At 36.6% G+C, this 20,026-nt stretch overlaps 1 protein-coding gene across 3 annotated transcripts in view; it reads left to right on the forward strand.

The window, feature by feature from the left end:
- The window catches only part of MTF2 (metal response element binding transcription factor 2), an 86,011-nt gene that overhangs the window by 40,307 nt on the left and 25,678 nt on the right, over positions 1 to 20,026 (forward strand). The window contains exons 2-4 of one of the 3 annotated variants that reach the window (XM_027114349.1): positions 18,608 to 18,624; positions 18,705 to 18,806; positions 18,928 to 19,009. Coding sequence is in view for 1 of the 3 variants with exons in the window: in XM_027114348.1 (XP_026970149.1) it covers positions 18,608 to 18,806; positions 18,928 to 19,009 (281 nt within the window). In the remaining 2 variants the exon portion in view is untranslated. Of the gene's footprint in view, positions 1 to 18,607; positions 18,807 to 18,927; positions 19,014 to 20,026 lie in introns of those variants that run through there. The other 2 variants (XM_027114348.1, XM_027114350.1) reach the window with 2 other exon arrangements.

Consider the following 20,026-nt stretch of genomic DNA (forward strand, 5'->3'; position numbering starts at 1 on the left):
AATACGGTCAAGAAGGTTGTTTTCACCGAACTTATGTGGAACCCAGACATCAAAATGATTCACATAACCAAGCTGGTGCAAATGATGTTCAGTGCTCGATTTTGGTGTTTTGAGTATGTTGGCTATCTCCTGCATTGTATAACGTTGATTATTCTCAGTTAATTTCTCGATTTGATCTCTGTCATCTTCAGCTGGTCTACCCGACCATGGAGTGTCGTCCAGTGAGAAGTCTCCAGCATGAAACTCCGCAAACTACTTTTGACACGTTTGATCAGTCACAGCACCTTCTCCATACAATGCACAAGTCTTTTTTTTGAGTTTCAGTTGCATTTTTACCTTTCTTAAATAAAGCATAATATGCCGAAAATGTTGCTTTTTGTCTTCCATCTTCAATATTAAAATGGCTACACAAAAATTCACCGATTTTGATAGGTATTTTTTTTAAATGCACGCTGATATGACAGCTGTCACAATACAGTATAACAAAATTGTTTCAAATGAAGTTAAAGACAGCTAAGTGCTACTATAGCCATCTTATAGAAAATACTGAATGAACTTTTTGGCAAACCCAATAAATAGTGCTGCAGTGAACATTGGGGTGCATGTATCTTTTCGGATCATGGTTTTCTCTGGGTATATGCTCAGGAGTGGGATTGCTGGGTCATATGGTAACTCTATTTTTAGTTTTTTTGAGGAACCTCTGTGCTGTTCTCCATAGAGGCTGTACTAATTTACATTCCCACCAACGGTGTAGGAGGGTTCCCTTTTCTCCACACCCCTCTACCATTTACTGTTTGTAGATTTTTTGATGATGGCCCTTCTGATCAGTGTGAGGTGATACCTCATTATAGTTTTGATTTGCATTTCTCTAATAATTAGTGATGTTGAGCATCTTTTCATGTGTTTTGACCATGTATGCCTTCTTTGTATTTCATTTTCTTGACTAATTGCTCAGGCTAGGACTTCTAATAGTGTGTTGAATAAAAGTTGCAAGAGTGAGCATCCTTGTCTTGTTCTTTATCTTAGAGGAACAGCACTGAGTGTGATGTTAGCTGTGGGCTTGTCATATATGGCCTTTAATATGTTGAGGTACATTCCCTCTACATCCACTTTGTTGAGAGTTTTTATCGTAAATGGATTTTGAATTTTGTCAAATGCTTTTTCTGCAACTATTGAGGTGATCATATGGTTTTTATTCTTCATTTTGTTAATGTGTATCACATTGACTGATTTGTGGATGTTACACCATCCTTGCATCTCTGAATGATCCCACTTGATCATTTTAATATATTGTGTGTGATCTTTTTAATATATTGTTGAATTCAGCTTGGTAATATTTTGTTGAGGATTTTTTGCATCTGTGTTAATCAGGGATATTGGTCTGTAATTTTCTTGTGACATCTTTTTTTTTTTTTTTTTTTGTGGTATGTGGGCCTCTCACTGCTGTGGCCTCTCCCGTTGCGGAGCACAGGCTCCGGACGCGCAGGCTCAGCGGCCATGGCTCACGGGCCCAGCCGCTCCGCGGCATGTGGGATCTTCCCGGACTGGGACACGAACCCGTGTCCCTTGCATTGGCAGGCGGACTCTCAACCACTGCGCCACCAGGGAAACCCTCTTGTGACATCTTTGACTGGTTTTGGTATCAGGGTAATGCTGGTCTCATAAAATGAATTTGGAAGTGTTCCCTCATCTTCTATTTTTTGAAAGAGTTTGAGGTGGATTGGTATTAATTCTTTGAATGTTCAGAAGCCATCTGGTCCTGGACTTTTCGTTTGTTAGTTTATTTTAAAATTACTGATTCAATCTTCTTACTGGTAATCGGTCTGTTCAGATTTTCTGTTTCTTCATGATTCAGTCTTGGTAGATTGTGTGTTTCTAGGAATTCACTCATTTCTTCTAGGTTGTCCATCTTGTTGATGTACAGTTGTTCATAGTAGTCTCTTATGATTCTTTGTATTTCTGTGGTATCAGTTATAACATCTCCTCTTACACTTCTTATTTTACTGATTTGAGTTCTCTCTTTTTCTTGGTGACTGTAGCTAAAGGTTTGTCTATTTTGCTTATCTTTTCAAAGAATGAGCTCTTAGTTTCATTGATCTTATTTATTGGCTTTTTAGTCTATATTTTATTTATTTCTGCTCCAGTCTTTGTTATTTTCTTCTTTGTGCTAACTCTGGCCTTTGTTCTTCTTTTTCTAGTTCCTTGAGCTGTAAAGTTAGGTTGTTTATTAGAGATTTTTCTGGTTTCCTGACATAGACCTGTATTACTGTGAACTTCCCTCTTAGAACTGCTTTTGCTGCATCTCATAAGTTTTGGTATGTTGTATTTTCACTTTCATTTGTCTCAAGATATTTTTTGTTATCTTTTGATTTTTCTTTGAATTATTATTGGTTGTTCAGTAGTATGTTGTTTTATCTCCATATTTGTGAATTTTCCAGTTTTTTTCTTATAATTCATTTCTAGTTTCATACCATCACAGTGGGAAAAGACCGTAATAAGAGATGCAGAAGGGCATTACATAATGGTAAAGGGGTCAATACAACAAGAGGTTTTAATATTTGTAAATATTTATGCTCCCAAATAGGAGCACCTGAATATTTCAAGCAAATGTTAACAAACCTAAAGGGAGAAATACACAGCAGTACCATAATAATAGGGACTTTAATACTCCATTTTCATCAATGGATAGATCATCCAGACAGAAAATCAAAAAGGAAACATTGGCTTTAAATGATCCAGGTGGACTTTCACAGATATATACAGAACATTCCATCCAAAAGGAACAGAATATACTTTCTTCTATTCCATCATGTGTTTCAAGTGTACATGGAACGTTCAAGATACATTATATGTTAAGCCACAAAAGAAGACTTAATTTATTCTTTTCTAAGACAGATATTTTAAGACTTATCTAAGTACTGCATTAGCTGCATCCTAAAAGTTGTAATATATGGTGTTACTATAATTGTTAAATTAAAAATGCTTGGTAATTTCCATTATGATTGCTTCTTTGGCCCATGGGTTATTTTAGAAGTATACGTCTAGATATTTAAACTTTTAATTTATATTTCTTATTGCTTTTTAGCTTTATACTGTTGCAGTCAGAGAACATAGGCCATGTGATTTTTCTTTTTCTTTAAAGATGTAATTTTTTTGTTTTTATTTTTAGCTGCGTTGGGTCTTTGTTGCTGTGCGTGGGCTTTCTCTAGTTGTGGCGAGTGGGATCTACTCTTCGTTGTGGTGCATGGGTTTCTCATTGCGGTGGCTTCTTTTGTTGCGGAGCACAGACTCTAGGTATGCGGGCTTCAGTAGTTGTGGCACATGGGCTCTAGAGCACAGGCTCAATAGTTGTGGCACACGGGCTTAGTTGCTCCGCCACATGTGGGATCTTCCTGGACTAGGGCTCGAACACGTGTCCCCTGTATTGGAGTGTGGATTCTTAACGAGGTTGCCATCAGGGAGGTCCGCATATGATTTTATAGCTTGAAATTTATTGAGGCTTGTTTTGTGTCTCAGTATATGGTCAGTGTTTATAAATATTTTATCTAATAGACATCCGTTCTTTGACAAAACGTAGATAATTTAATGTTGCTACTGTTTTCCTCCTAATTTCCCTCATACTGTCCTCCCAGTTCCCCAAGTTGAAAACCTGGGAGTTATTCTGAATTTCTCCTTTGCTTTTAATACCACATCAAGATAATTCTTAGTACCTGTCCAGTCCACTTTTAAAATTATTTCTTAATATGAGTCATGCTATGATTAAAATAAAAACCTTGGAAAGCCTAAAGTATATAAACTAAGTTACTCAAAGCCCTACTACACAGGGCTTTTTTTTCCTCCAATTTCTTCATGGCCCTAATTCATGTTATTCTTTCCTTTTTCATAGATTTTCACAGATTTATTATGGTTCCCATCTTTTCTCTCCTTTAATAGCATTAATTTATTTGTATGTTCATTCATTCAGCCAGTATTGAGAACCTATTTATGTGCTAGGTACAGGGGATATATAGCAGTGAAGTAGAGAGGCAAGATATTTAATTTAACTTGGGTCTTTTTCATTTGGCCAATGTTATTTTTGCCACTTTCTCTCTGTTATAATTTTAGCTGTAACAATTCTGAAGTTTTGTTCTTAGAAAAGTGTGTGTTGTCTTGGGACTCTGAGCCTTTGCATATGTTCCCTAGGCTTACAAAGCCCTCTATAAAGTTCATCTGGGAAACTACTACTCATCTTTCAGGTTAATTAGCTGAGTGTTGCTGAAGCCTTGACTGACCTTTTTTCTTGCTTCTGGATAGATTAGAAATTCTTTTTGAGTGTATTCATTATAGGAATTGTTACATAGTTTTTGTGTGGCCTTTTGTTTCTCCACTTAGGCTGTGGTTCCTTGGTTTTATGTCACATATTCTTTCATATTTGTTTCTCTTGCCACCTAGCATAGTACCTGGCACATAGCAGGTATTCAGTAAATACTTGTTGAACGTCCACAGCTGTATAGTTTAAATAAAATCATTATGTTTTCCTTAACTTTCATTTGGCCTTTTCTTCAAAATGGTTTTTGGGGGAATGACCTGTTTTGGTTGCTTAAATGATCTGGTTAATTAAAAAGTATATTTGTTCTGAGATACCAATTTTCAGTTATTAGCAGCTTAGGAGACGAAAGTGTATGAGTTAGTTGTTTATAATAAGGCTGTATTCTGGGACTTCCCTGGTGGTCCAGTGGTTGAGACTCCGTGCTTGCAATGCAGTGGGCGTGGGTAGTATATATATGTCAGTGCCAGTCTCTCACTTTGTCTCAGCTTACCCTTCCCCCTCCCCATGTCCTCAAGTCCATTCTCTATATCTACATCGTAATTTCTGTCCTGCCCCTAGGTTCTTCAGAACCATTGTTTTTTTTTTTTAAGATTCCATATATATGTGTTAGCATACGGTATTCGTTTTTCTCTTTCTGATTACTTCACTCTGTATGACAGACTCTAGGTCCATCCATCTCACTACAAATAACTCAACTTCATTTATTTTTATGGCTGAGTAATATTCCATTGTATATATGTGCCACATCTTCTTTCTCCATTCATCTGTCCATGGACACTTAGGTTGCTTCCATGTCCTGGCTGTTGTAAATAGAGCTGCAGTGAACATTGTGGCACATGACTCTTTTTGAATTATGGTTTTCTCAGGGTATATGCCCAGTAGTGGGATTGCTGGGTCATATGGTAGTTCTATTTGTAGTTTTTTGAGGAACCTCCATACTGGTCTCCATATTGGCTGTATCAATTTACATTCACACCAACAGTGCAAGAGGGTTCCCTTTTCTCCACACCCTCTCCAGCATTTACTGTTTGTAGATTTGTTGATGATGGCCATTCTGACTGGTGTGGGGTGATACCTCATTGTAGTTTTGATTTGCGTTTGTTGGCAATCTGTATATTTTCTTTGAAGAAATGTCTCTTTAGGCCTTGTGCCCATTTTTGGATTGGGTTGTTTGTTTTTTGGATATTGAGCTGTATGACCTGCTTGTATATTTTGGAGATTAATCCTTTGACAGTTGCTTCATTTGCAAATACTTTCTCCCATTATGAGGGTTGTCTTTTTGTCTTGTTATGGTTTCCTTTGCTGTGCAAAGGCTTTTAAGTTTCATTAGGTCCCATTTGTTTATTTTTGTTATTATTTCCATTTCTCTAGGAGGTGGGTCAAAAAGGATCTTGTTGTGATTTATGTCATAGAGTGTTCTGCCTATGTTCTCCTCTAAGAGTTAGATAGTGTCTGGCCTTACATTTAGGTCTTTAACACATTTTGATTTTATTTTTGTGTATGGTGTTAGGGAGTGTTCTAATTTCATCCTTTTACATGTAGCTGTCCAGGTTTCCCAGCACCACTTATTGAAGAGGCTATCTTTTCTCCATTGTATATTCTTGCCTCCTTTATCAAAGGTAAGGTGACCACATGTGCATGGTTTTATCTCTGGATTTTCTATCCTGTTCCATTGATCTATATTTCTGCTTTTGTGCCAGTACCATAGTGTCTTGATTACTGTAACTTTGTAGTGTAGTCTGAAGTCCGGGAGCCTGATTCCTCCAGCTCCGTTTTTCTCCCTCAAGATTGCTCTGGCTGTTCAGGGTATTTTGTGTTTCCATACAAATTGTGAATTTTTCTGTTCTAGTTCTGTGAAAAATTTCATTGGTAGTTTGATAGTGATTGCATTGAATCTGTAGATTGCTTTGGGTAGTATAGTCATTTTCACGATGTTGATTCTTCCAATCCAGGAACATGGTATATCTCTCCATCTGTTTGTATCATCTTTAATTTCTTTTATCAGTGTCTTACAGTTTTCTGCGTACAGATCTTTTGTCTCCTTAGGTAGGTTTATTCCTAGGTGTTTTATTCTTTTTATTGCACTGGTAAATGGGAGTGTTTCCTTATTTTCTCTTTCAGATATTTCATCATTAGCGTATAGGAATGCCAGAGATTTCTGTGCATTAATTTTGTATCCTGCTACTTTACCAAATTCAGTGATTAGCTCTAGTTTTCTGGTAGTGTCTTTAGGATTCTTTATGTATAGTATCATGTCATGTGTAAACAGTGACAGCTTTACTTCTTGTTTTACTATTTGGATTCTTTTTATTTCTTTTTCTTTGATTGCTGTGGCTAAAACTTCCAAAACTATGTTGAATAATAGTGGTGAGAGTGGGCTACCTTGTCTTGTTCCTGATCTTAGTGGAAATGGTTTCAGTTTTTCACCATTGAGAACGATGTTGGATGTGGGTTCGTCATATATGACCTTTATTATGCTGAGGTAAGTTCCCTCTATGCCTACTTTCTGGAGGGTTTTTATCATAAATAGGTGTTGAATTTTGTCGAAAGCTTTTTCTGCATCTATTGAGTTGATCATTTGGTTTTTATTCTTCAGTTTGTTAATATGGTATATCACATTGATTGATTTGCATATATTGGAGAATGCTTGCATTCCTGGGATAAACCCCACTTGATCATGGTGTATGATCCTTTTAATGTGCTGTTGGATTCTGTTTGCTAGTATTTTGTTGAGGATTTTTGCACCTGTGTTCATCAGTGATATTGGCTTGTAGTTTTCTTTCTTTGTGACATCTTTGTCCGGTTGAGGTATCAGGGTGATGGTGGCCTCATGGAATGAGTTTGGGAGTGTTCCTCCCTCTGCTATATTTTGGAAGAGTTTGAGAAGGATAGGTGGTAGCTCTTCTCTAAATGTTTGACAGAATTCGCCTGTGAAGCCATCTGGTCCTGGGCTTTTGTTTGATGGAAGATTTTTAATCACAGTTTCAATTTCAGTGCTTGTGATTGGTCTGTTTATATTTTCTATTTCTTCTGGTTCAGTCTCGGAAGGTTGTGCTTTTCTAAGAATTTGTCCACTTCTTTCAGGTTGTCCATGTTTTTGGCATAAAATTGCCTGTAGTAATCTCTCATGATCCTTTGTATTTCTGCAGTGTCAGTTGTTACTTCTTTTTCATTTCTAATTTTATTGATTTGAGTCTTCTCCCTTTTTTCCTTTATAGTCTGGTTAATGCTTTATCAATTTTATCTTCTCAAAGAACCAGCTTCTAGTTTTATTGATCTTTGCTATTGTTTCCTTCATTTCTTTTTCATTTATTTCTGATCTGATCTTTATGATTTGTTTCCTTCTGGTAACTTTGGGGTTTTTTTATTCTTCTTTCTCTAATTGCTTTAGGTGTAAGGTTAGGTTGTTTATTTGAGATGTTTCTTGTTTCTTGAGGTAGGAATGTATTGCTATGAACTTCCCTCTTAGAACTGCTTTGCTGCATCCCATAATTTTGAGTCATTGTGTTTTCATTGTAATTTGTTTCTAGGTATTTTTTGATTTCCTCTTCAATTTCTATAGTGATCTCTTGGTTTTTAAGTAGTGTAGTGTTTAGCCTCCATGTATTTGTATTTTTTACAGATTTTTTTTCCTGTAATTGGTATCTAGTCTCATAGTGCTGTGGTTGGAAAAGATACATGATACGATTTCAGTTTTCTTAAATTTACCAAGGCTTGATTTGTGACCCAAGATATGATCTATCCTGGAGAATGTTCCATGAGCACTTGAGAAGAAAGTGTATTCTGTTGTTTTGGATGGAATGTCCGAAAAATATCAATTAAGTCCACCTTGTTTAATGTATCATTTAAAGCTTGTGTTTCCTTATTTATTTTCATTTTGGATGATCTGTCTATTGGTGAAAGTGGGGTGTTAAAGTCCCCACTATGATTGTGTTACTGTCGATTTCCCCTTTTGTGGCTGTTAACATTTGCCTTATGTATTGAGGTGCTCCTATGTTGGGTGCATAAATATTTACAATTGTTATATCTTCTTCTTGGATTGATCCCTTGATCATTATGTAGTGTCTTTCTTTGTCTCTTGTAATAGTCTTTATTTTAAAGTCTATTTTGTCTGATATGAGAGTTGCTACTCCAGCTTTCTTTTGATTCCCATTTGCATGGAATATCTTTTTCCATCCCCTCACTGTCAGTCTATACGTGTCCCTAGGTCTGAAGTGGGTCTCTTGTAGACAGCATATATACAGGGCTTGTTTTTGTATCCATTCAGCCAGTCTGTTTCTTTTAGTTGGAACATTTAATCAGTTTACATTTAAGGTAATTATCTAGATGTATGTTCCTGTGACCATTTTCTTAATTGTTTTGGGTTTGTTATTGTAGGTCTTTTCCTTCTCTTGTGTTTCCTGCCTAGAGAAGTTCCTTTAGCGTTTGTTGTAAAGCTGGTTTGGTGGTGCTGAATTCTCTTAGCTTTTGCTTGTCTGTAAAGTTTTTAATTTCTCCATTGAATCTGAGTGAGATCCTTGCTGGGTAGAGTAATCTTGGTTGTAGGTTTTTCCGTGTCATCACTTTAAATATGTCCTGCCACTCCCTTCTGGCTTGCAGAGTTTCTGCTGAAAGATCAGCTGTTAACCTTATGGGGATTCCATAGTATGTTATTTGTTGCTTTTCCCTTTCTGTTTTTAATATTTTTTCTTTGTATTTAATTTTTGATAGTTTGATTAATATGTGTCTTGACGTGTTTCTTCTTGGATTTATTCCTTTCCCATATTAGGGAAGTTTGCAACTATAATCTCTTCAAATATTTTCTCAGTCTCTTTGTTTTTCTCTTCTTCTGGGACCCCTATAATCCGAATGTTGGTGCATTTAATGTTGTCCCAGAGGTCTCTGAGACTGTCCTCAATTTTTTTCATTCTTTCTTCTTTCTTCTTCTCTGTAGTAGTTATTTTCACTATTTTATCTTCCAGGTCACTTATTCGTTCTCCTGCCTCAGTTATTCTGCTGTTGATTCTTTCCAGAGAATTTTTAATTTCATTTATCGTGTTGTTCATCATTGTTTGTTTGCTCTTTAATTTTTTAAGGTCCTTGTTAAATGTTTCTTGTATTTTCCCTATTCTACTTGCAAGATTTTGGATCATCTTTACTGTCATTACTCTGAATGCTTTTTCAGGTAGCCTGCCTATTTCCTCTTCATTTATTTGGTCTGGCGGGTTTTTACCTTGCTCCTTCATCTGCTGCGTATTTCTCTGTCTTCCTATTTTGCTTAACTTAGTGTGTTTGGGGTCACCTTTTCTCTGGCTACAGGTTTTTAGTTCTCATTGTTTTTGGTGTCTGCCCCCAGTGGGTACGGTTGGTTCAGTGGTTTGTGTAGGTTTCCTGGTGGAGGGGACTGGTGCCTGTGTTCTGGTGAATGAGGCTGGATGTTGTCTTTCTGGTGGGCAGGACTGCTTCCGGTGGTGTGTTTTGGGGTGTCTGTGAACTTAGTATGATTTTAGGCAGCCTCTCTCCTAATGAATGAGGTTATGTTCCTGTCTTGCTAGTTGTTTGGCACAGGGTGTCCAGCACTGGGGCTTGTTGATCATTGAGTGGAGCTGGGTCTTAGCGTTGAGACGGAGATCTCTGGGAAACCTCTCGCCGATTGATATTACGTGGGGCCAGGAGATCTCTGGTGGTTCAGTGTCCTGAACTCGGCTCTCCCACCTCAGAGGCTCAGGCCTGACACCCGGCTGGAGCACCAACACCCGTAGAGAACTATGGGAAAAATCTGACTGGTGTCTTGGATGTTTCTTTGTTGGGCGATTTATCCTGCTGGGTGCTCATGGCTGTAAGGATGTGCTGGTGGCACCCAGTGTCTCCTGGATCCCTCCTGCTTGGCACCCCTAGGACCCCCTTGGACAAGAGATGCGGTGCCCGGGAACAAGGGGGTCTCAGCTCCCTCAGCGCCCGGGCTGTCTGGCCCCCTCATGTATTTTAATATTAGCCTTGTAGTCGTCTCCACAGATTTTTTCAGACAGATGAAATAAACTGTCCATGGTCTCACAAGTAACAATCAGAAAGTTTCCTAGTTAGCTGGGGGAATAAGTTGGGGAATGGCTGGGGGAGAAAAAAAGCCATACTGTTTGAATTATGTATCCAGTTCTCAAGTTCTTGAGTCAGGGTCTTATTTACTGTATAAGTAGTAAAACAAGAAGGAAGAAGTGGCTTAAACCCTTGGACTCCACTTGATTTCAAGGGAAGAAACTTTTTTGTCCAGGCAGTCTCCTTCAAGATGGATATCAGTAGTAGTGATGAAAAAAAAAATGCTACTCTAGTAATAATAGCATTATAGATAGAAATAGTCTGTATGTGTGTGTCATCAAATTTCAAAAGCAAATAGTAATAGTAGTAGTGAGTATTGTTGAAATATGATTCGACTCCTGCTGCTCAGTTACCTGTATCATATGTTATGAGTGTGATACGTCATCCCAAGTCTGTGGTCAGGATTTGTCCAGTTTCCCCAATCCTTAGTCACATCCCTGCTCTCATTTACCAATTGTCTTAACATACCCACTTGAATATATTTAATATGCATCCTGTATATGTAGGTGTCCTTATAAAATATTTGGTGGTGTTATGTATGCATTTTTTCAGTTTGCATAAATAATTGTGCTATATATTTTGTTCTGTTTCTGTTTTTATCAACACTTTCGCAGAATCTTTCCATGTTTTTGAATGTATGCTCCACTTCCAAGATCAAAACAATATTCTACATTTTCCAGTTAGATTTCAAGTTTTACATTTTACCTTTATGTCTTTGGTCCATGTGGAGTTCACCTTTTTGTGTATTGTGAACTAGGGATACAACTGTTTCTCCCTTTAAGTGAGCCATTTTCTCCAACACTGTTTAGTAAATAATACATCCTGTATGTACAGACTTGTAGTATCATTTTTATCATTAACAATTACCCATAAATAGATCTGTTTTGGAAATACCTGTTTTGTTCAACTGGTGTTATAGATTGTCTCTTACCAGTACAGAACAGTTTTCTCTGGAATGTGTCACAGTATCTGGTAGGGCAAGTCTTCACCTCTTTGTTCTTCCTTTTAAAAGTTGACTTAGTTATTCTAGGACTTTTACTTTTTCATATTAATTTTCTGAAGTGTTTGACCTCAAAAAATTCTGCTGGGGTTTTCACTGGAATTTCATTGAATTTATATGCTAAAGATTATCTGCCCAATACTGTGAAATTTAGCTTGCATCAACTCCATTTGGGAGAAGCAGGAGTATTCTAGACACTCTTAACATCCTGTAAAAAGAAAAGGTACGGACTGGAGATTTAATGGGTGTTGAGAAGAGCATTCATAACCCAACAGCAAAGGTAGGGAGTACAGAGCTTAAGGAAAGGGCAGGTGGGCCAGCTCCTTTATTTGTTTCGGTTTTCTGTGTAAATTTCTCAGGTTTGACTTAAACATGAGAGGCAGCGTAGCCTTGATGCAGGATGAGAGATACAGCTTTGTAGCCATAGACCAGAGTCGACTGAGCACCCAGAAGCACTATTCTCCCAATCAAAAAGTCTATTTATGAAGGAAATTTTACAGTATATGAACTGGGAAAAATATTTCCAACTTATATAATAATGAAGTTCAAAGTATGTAAGATGCTCTTGAAAATCATTATGGAAAGGATTAACATTTCAGTTTTTCAAAACAGGCAAAGATCATCAACTGCAGTTCCCAGAAGACATACAAATTGTTAACAAATTTATGGGGAAAAAAGCTTCTCAATAATAGAAATGTAGATGGAAATTTGTACTTGTGTGTGTTGTCAGATAGCGAAAGGATAATGCTCACTCCATTTTGGTGAAGGTGTGGGCCATCAGGTACTATTCTGATAGTGTCAGAGTGTTGGTTTTTAAAAATTAATTAATTAATTAATTAAATTTTATCTTTGGTTGTGTTGGGTCTTTGTTGCTGCACCCGGGCTTTTTCTAGTTGTGGTGAGTAGGGCTACTCTTGTTGCGGTGCGCAGACTTCTCGTGTGGTGGCCTGTATTGTTGCAGAGCACGGGCTCTAGGTGTGTGGGTTTCAGTAGTTGTGGCACGTGGGCTCTAGAGCTCAGGCTGAGTAGTTGTGGCGCCCGGGCTTAGTTGCTCCGCAGCATGTGGGATATTCCCTGACCAGGGCTCAAATCTGTGTCCCTTGCATTGGCAGGCGGATCCTTAACCACTGCGCCACCAGGGAAGTCCAGTGTCAGAGTGTTATTGGTACCACTTTTGAGGTTCATTTGACAATATGTATCACATTAAATATATACATAATATGGGTTTGGAGGAAATGGGGTGTTTAAGTGAAACAGTATTCGTCATGAGATGATAATTGAAACTGGATGGTGAATATCTGATGGTTCATTATACTTGTCTACTTTTGTATATATTTATAATTTTCTACAATAAAAGGGAAAATGCATATTCTTTGATATAGTAATTATTCTTTATGAATTTATCTTATATAGTATTTGGAATACTTTAAAAATAAAATGTAAAAGGATGAACTTTGTATTATTGCCTGTAATAGTAAAACACTAGAAAATCCTCAATGTTCCTCAGTTGGGTAATAGTTGGAAAGTAGCTTAACAGCTGATGGAAAGATTATCTTACATACTTTTATTATACAAATGGACATTACATAGGCTAAGATACATTGTTAAGTGAGAAAGCTTGTAGAGCACTACATGTAATAATCCACTTCTTTTAAAACATATGTAAATTATATCTACATATGGATTTTATATGTAAGAAAAATCAGGAGATGAACAGTTTTCTTTTCATCATTACTTCTTTTCAGGAAGTAGCATGGGGAATTTTCAGTTTTGATTTCTCTATTATTTATTTAAACAGCTGCATGTTTACCTTTGTAATCAGAGAGGAAATAATAAATTCTAAAATTCCAAAAATCAATTTAACTTCTAGTAAAGCATACATTCTAGAGAGGAGGGAACTAATCAGTGACAGTAATGGGGGGATAGTACAGGGAGATCAGCTCAGTGCTTTGTGACCACCTAGAGGGGTGGGATGGGAAGGTGGGAGGGAGACACAAAAGGGAGGAGATACCGGGATATATGTATATGTATAGCTGATTCACTTTGTCATACAGCAGAAACTAACACACCATTGTAAAGCAATTATACTCCAAGAAATATGTTAAAAAATGGGGGGAAGTTCCTTAGAGGGGAAGATGTACATTGTTTATCCTAGTTATGTTTGAGTTATGGTATTATGGGTCATTGAGTCATTTACCCTTTATTTGCTTTCTCTAAAATTTCTTTGGGCAGAGGAATTTTCTTTTTTTCTTTTATTTTTTTACAATCCACACATGAAATAGCTTTATTAGTACCATAATGTCTAATTTAGGGGCAGAGGAATTTTAAAAGAGGGTAATAATTTTACAGAATATCTGTTTATTAAAGCAGTTTTATATAATACATGATTTATGTTCTCCATGTTTATATGGATAAAAGATTGGTGTGCATTTGCCTTAGAATGTGAATTAGAGTCTCTTGTTTACTCAGAGCAAACAGATTATTTGTGCATAGATTCATTTTTAGAAAACATGTTACTTTAAATATAGATGTTTTTGAATTGAATTTGAACTTTATAAATTTCATATAACCTTTCTGACTTTTATGTACCCTGCCCTATATAGAGCTTTGAGGATACAACTGTGAATAAGAGTAACACACACATTCCCTGGTTTTGGTGGAATGTTTGGGTGGGAGAGTGGTGGTGTCTGTTGCAGTGGGTTTCAGACTAAATGGGAATGACTGTAAGAGCAGAGACAGTTAAATGTGTATAACTTTCTCCCAAAGGTTTGGCTGTGAATGAGAGGGAAGAAATAATAGGAAGTGGTGGGAGGGGCAGAAGGAATCAAGGGAATTTTAGTTCTCCTCTTTTCCCGCCTCGATCCTTGCAAGTTTTTAAGAATAGTTGAATGCTACTGGGAAGGTGCCAGTAGAAAGATTTATTGAATGCTGGCTCTGGTCTGTAATTCTATAACCTTGGTCAAGTAATTTAATCTGTCTTCTTAGAGTTACAGTTTTTTCATATGTAAAAAGGGATCTGTGAAATTGTTATCTGGAAAAATGTCTCCATAACATTGTTCTGAGTATTATCTCTGTTCTGCTGGCACAGTAAATGGCTCATAATGGGGGCTTAACAAATGATCTGTGAAAGAATAAATATGCAGAAAGCTTAATGTGTGGTTGAGCACATAGTAATCACTCAAGTAACTTTTCCCCAGAGGTTTGGCTGTAAATGGAAGGGAAACAATAAGGAGGTGGTAGTGGGAGGGGGTCATAAGGAATCAAGGGCAAGTGTTATTAGATTAGGTACCGTTGATACACGATACACCAGAAACACTAGGTGGAAACACTAGGAGATGGAAAAAAAATTTTTAATGGTTCATTTCTTAAGGTCTAAGGACATACATGTCCTCGTGTAGTGGGAGTAATATAATGGAGAGTAAGATGGGGACAGACCTTGCCATCAAAGGTGAAAAAGGGAGGGAATTTGTTGAAGCAATAGCAGAGCATATGAAACTATTTGGGAATGTTTGCAGTTTTGATTTTTGTACATCTTCCACTCTAGAATTGGAAGGCTGTAGGTCATTGTAGTCACCCTGGCATTCTGTTGAGGTCATTTCTCACCCATAATTAATTAGGTTGCTCAGGCTTTCAGTTAGTTTTTTTAACTTAAGGGAAGCAAAGTGCTGCTGTGACCACTGGATTTGTAGCTTTCTAGAAAGTTACTTGCTCACAGGGTCATTTTCATACTGTGATTTGAAGGTATTGTTTCACTGTCTGGAGAAAGTTCTCAGCCTGGCATTGAGCATTTGTGCTGATAAAATTTATTGTAGTGACTCATTCTCCATTTTTACTTATCTAGGTCTCATCTTATCAGGCTTTTAAGTCTTTTTACCCTTGTAAGTATAGTATTGAAGTGCCTTTTCCTTACAGCTGACTCTGACAATAATGTATGACAATATATATTCCTTTATTTAGAGCATGGCTCTTAAAATGTGATCCATGGGTCCTTTCAGGTGGTCTGCAAGGTCTAAACTATTTTCATGATAATACTAAGATGTTGTTTGCTTTCCCACTGTGTTGACATTTGTACAATGGCGTAAACACTGTGTTTGGTCAGACTGCTGTGTACCTTAGCGTGAAACAAGGCATCAAACTGTGCTAGCATTCTTTATTTTTGAGCACTCACAGTAAAACAAACAAAACACACATGTGCACACACATGCAGAAAACCCTATTTCATTCAAGAACATTCTTGATGAAACTAGAAATTATTTTCACTAAATCTTAATCTTGAGTTCAGGTTTTTAATGTTATGTGTGACAGAATAGGAAATATATATATATATAAAGTATTAATGCCATTGTTTGAGATGCTGGCTGAGCTAGTAGCTTTTCCATGGAACACCATTTTTTACTTGAAACAGTGACTTGCTTTGGTATATGGTGGGTACTTTCTTGACACACTCATTTCACTTATATTTACTTACCATTTTTAGTTTCCTAGATCTGTTCCTATGGGTTGGAGCTGCCATCTGGTGTCATTACTTAAATACAATTTTGTTCCCACCAACACCTCTGTGCTCTTATTGTCAAATATATTTCATTCTTGTATGTTATAGGCCTAACAATATAGTTATGTACATATTTTTCCATATGTTTCCTTTAGAGGAAATATGCATTTATACTGTCTTTTATAATTACCTTATTACTTTTCCTAGTGTTCTTTGTTTTGTGTGTGTGTGTGTGTGTGTGTGTGTGTGTATTTGAATTTCTACCTTGGTTTACTTAATTTCAACCTTAAGAACCTCCTTTATTTCTTATAAGGTAGCTCTGCTAGCAACAAATTCTCTCAGGTTTTGTTTATCTGGGAGTATCTTTATTTCACCTTCATTTTTGAAAGTTTTGCTGGATATAAGATTCTTGATTGACAGGTTTTTTTCTTTCAGTGCTTTGAATATGTCATTTCACTGCCTTCTGGCCTTCATTGTTTCTGATGAGTAGTTAACCTTACTGGGGTTTCTTTGCATGTGATGAATTATTTTTCTTCTTGCTTTCAAGATTTTCTCTGTCTTTCAGCATTTTTACTGTGGTTTGTCTGGATGTGTATCTCTTTGTATTTATCCTACTTGGAGTTTGTTTAACTTCTTGGTTATATAGATTAATGTTTTTTTAGCAGATATGGGATGCTATCAGTCATTATTCTTTTGGATATTTTTATTTTTTTTAATTTTAAGTTTTTTAATAAATTTTATTTATTTATTTATTTATTTATTTTTGGCTGCATTGGGTCTTTGCCGCTGTGCCTGGGCTCTCTCTAGTTTTGGCGAGTGGGGGCCACTCTTCGTTGCAGTGTGCGGGCTTCTCATTGTAGTGGCTTCTCTTGTTGCGGAGCATGGGCTCTAGGCACACGGGCTTTAGTAGTTGTGGTTCACGGGCTCCAGAGCACAGGCTCAGCAGCTGTGGTGCACGAGCTTAGTTGCTTCGTGGCATTTGGGATCTTCCCGGACCAGGGCTCTAACCTATGTCCTAGGCATTGGAAGGTGGATTCTCAATTTCTGTGCCACCAGGGAAGCCCATATTCCTTTGTATATTTTTAAAATGTAGTGTATCTTTCAAACTGAAACTCTGTACACTTTAGAAGTGTGTAGAGTTTCTCTTCCCTCCTCCAAGCCACTGGTAATCCCCATTCTACTGTCTGTCTCTATCAATTTGACTGCTCTTATAACCTTATGTAAGTGGAATTATACAGTATTTGTCCATTTTGTCTGGCTGATTTTGCTTTAGCGTAATGTCTTTAAGGTTTGTTCATGTTGTAGTTTATGACAGAATTTCCCAGAATTTGTTTATCCTTATAGGTAATGAAAATAAGTATTCCCAATTGGAAACATTTTTTTTCTTCCCTATTTGTTCTGTTTTTACTTAACTTTTATACTGTTTTTGAATTATCGTCTATCTAGTTTTACGTACTGTTGTATGTTTAGTTAGTAAAAAAAATCTAAATTGGGAAAGTGAAACCAAACAAATACGGCTTTGTTTTCTTTAAGAAAGCTGTTGGTGGTATGCTATGCTGTTTATACAATAACTGATATATAAGTTACAATGTAATTTTGGGGTCTTATGCTTAAAAAATGTAACTGATCTTATAATTGGCTTCTCAGTTGAGTATGATTTGTGAAATTGGTGGCTCTTAGTTTTTTTTTTTTAAACTTCCATTCTGCATATTTGAGGGACTGTGACACATTCCCGTCAATAAACAAGGCTTAATTCAGTAGTGATTCCCTGGAGGTAGGTCATGACTACCCTTCCAGTGGGTTGAATATACCCAACTACCCAGAGTCACTGGTTAGTGTGTTTTAACTACATGTGGCATAATCTTTTCTTAAGCTGAAGTACAGTTGATTTGCAGTGTTTCATGTGTACAGCAAAGCGATTCAGTTATACATATATGTATATATGTGTATATGTATGTATTCTTTTTTTTGTTCACATGGCGTGCGGGGTCTTAGTTCCCTGACCAGGGATTGACCAGTGACCCCTGCATTGGGAGCGTGGAGTCTTAACCCTGTACTGCCAGAGAAGTCCCTATATATGTATTCTTTTTCCGATTCTTTCCCATTATAGCTTATTACAAGATATTGAATATTGTTTCCTGTGCTATACAGTAGGTCCTTGTTGTTTATCTGTTTTACCTATAGTAGTGTGTATCTGTTGGCCTAATCATTTTTATTCTTTATCAAGTGCTTATGAAATTGTACCATGCAGCTTCTTTTAGTTTATCTAAACCTAGATATGAGATTCACGGCATCCTTTGCTTATGACCATGGCCTACCCACTTCAACTTACAGCTGTCATTTTGATGAGAGCTGCCCTGAATATGTTACCTTGGAGTGGTTGCTGAATCCTGGCCTCATTGAATGAATATTGACAACTGCTATCATTTTATTTTAAGCTTCTTTGTTTCTGGAGTTTTTATGATTTGAGGTACTTGTTAATATTTTCCCTAAATGTAAGGTTTTCAGTAAGTAAAAAAATTTGATTAATACATGAAATATATGATTGTTATAAAATAAGCTCTATAAGTAAATCAGTCCTGTTCTGTTTCGTTTTATTAATTTTTATTGGAGTATGGTTGCTTTACAATGTTGTGTTAGCCTCCACAGCACAACAGAGTGAATCAGCCATACACATACAGATATCCCCTCCCTTTCAGTCAGTCTTATATATGGTTATTTATTTCCTAAACAGAGACTCTACAGGGGCAGGTAATTCACTGGTCCACAAGCGGTCTCCTTTACGTCGAAACCAAAAGACCCCAACATCCTTGACCAAGCTGTCTTTACAGGATGGACATAAAGTCAAAAAGCCAGCATGTAAATTTGAAGAGGGTCAGGATGTCCTAGCTAGATGGTCAGATGGCTTGTTTTATCTTGGAACTATCAAAAAGGCAAGTTACCTTAATATCTTTTGCAGTTTCTGTAGTAAACTTTTAATAATATTGGATTGAAATTTAACTTCGTGGTTTTGATTTTAAAAGAAATCACCATAAGTTTTCCTCTGTATTTCAGATAAACATATTGAAACAGAGCTGCTTCATCATATTTGAAGACAGTTCTAAATCCTGGGTTCTCTGGAAGGACATTCAAACAGGCAGGTGCTACTATTTCCCTTGGACACGATTTACACTAAAATTTTATTTTCTTCAGCTTGTCATTTTCTAGTGTTTTCTGTTTAGTACAGTGTATTAAGATAACTAAAAAAATCCATGTATTCTTCAGAGTCTTCAAGGAGTTATAATCTATTTTATAGACCATAAGAAGAACAAGAATTGCTCTGTTAGGGTAGAGATAGATTAGACGACAGATGCATCACTGATGCGCACATGTATAAATTATTGTTAGGACCCTTCTAAGAACTTTGAAGAAAAATTTTAGTTACTAATATGAGTAACACAACTTCACCTTTGCTGTTACTTGGCTGTATTAGTACAAAGTAATATAGAGAGCTAATATTTATTGAGAACATACTGTTTGCCAGATGTTTTGGGGAATTAGGACTATTAAATACCTTTAGAATGCTAGAAATATTCATTGATAAGAATAGTTTAAAATTACTGCTTAGTTATGGGTTTTTATGTTTAGATGGGAAAATGAGGCTGTATTTGGGTACAAGTACAAATGAATACAGGTATGCTTTGGTTTGGTTATAGGTATGTTTCTTGTTATGCTTTTTATTTTTGCAAGCTATAATTACTGTATGTTTTTTGAATCTGCTGAATAAAGGTATTTTTTTCAGGTATCTATTTCATGGAAAGTGCTTTATAAAAAATTATGAATAGTAAAAATCTGAGTACTTCAGCTGCACACTAAAGCCCTACTTTTGGTATCCTTTTAATGGGTTAATGGGCCTGCACTAAGGTGTTTTTATATCTCCCCCTGTAGAAAGGAGACATTCTGTAAAGTATTTATCAATTGGGTTTTTAATTTGAATCCCAAATGCGACTTTATGGTAGGTTACTGCTGTGTTCAATTTCTTGATTTCACTCTTAGTTTTTTTTTAAAGAATAAAAAAAGTTCTGGTAAAGGAATTGGAATGTTGTAGTTGCCATTTTTATACATGGTACTCAGGGATTAGGTGGAGAACTCAATAGCTGTTACTCTAGTAAAA

Source organism: Aethalodelphis obliquidens, unplaced genomic scaffold (assembly GCF_003676395.1).
Source record: "Aethalodelphis obliquidens isolate GAN/ISIS:26980383/991018 unplaced genomic scaffold, ASM367639v1 scaffold13, whole genome shotgun sequence".
Classification (NCBI taxonomy): domain Eukaryota; kingdom Metazoa; phylum Chordata; class Mammalia; order Artiodactyla; family Delphinidae; genus Aethalodelphis; species Aethalodelphis obliquidens.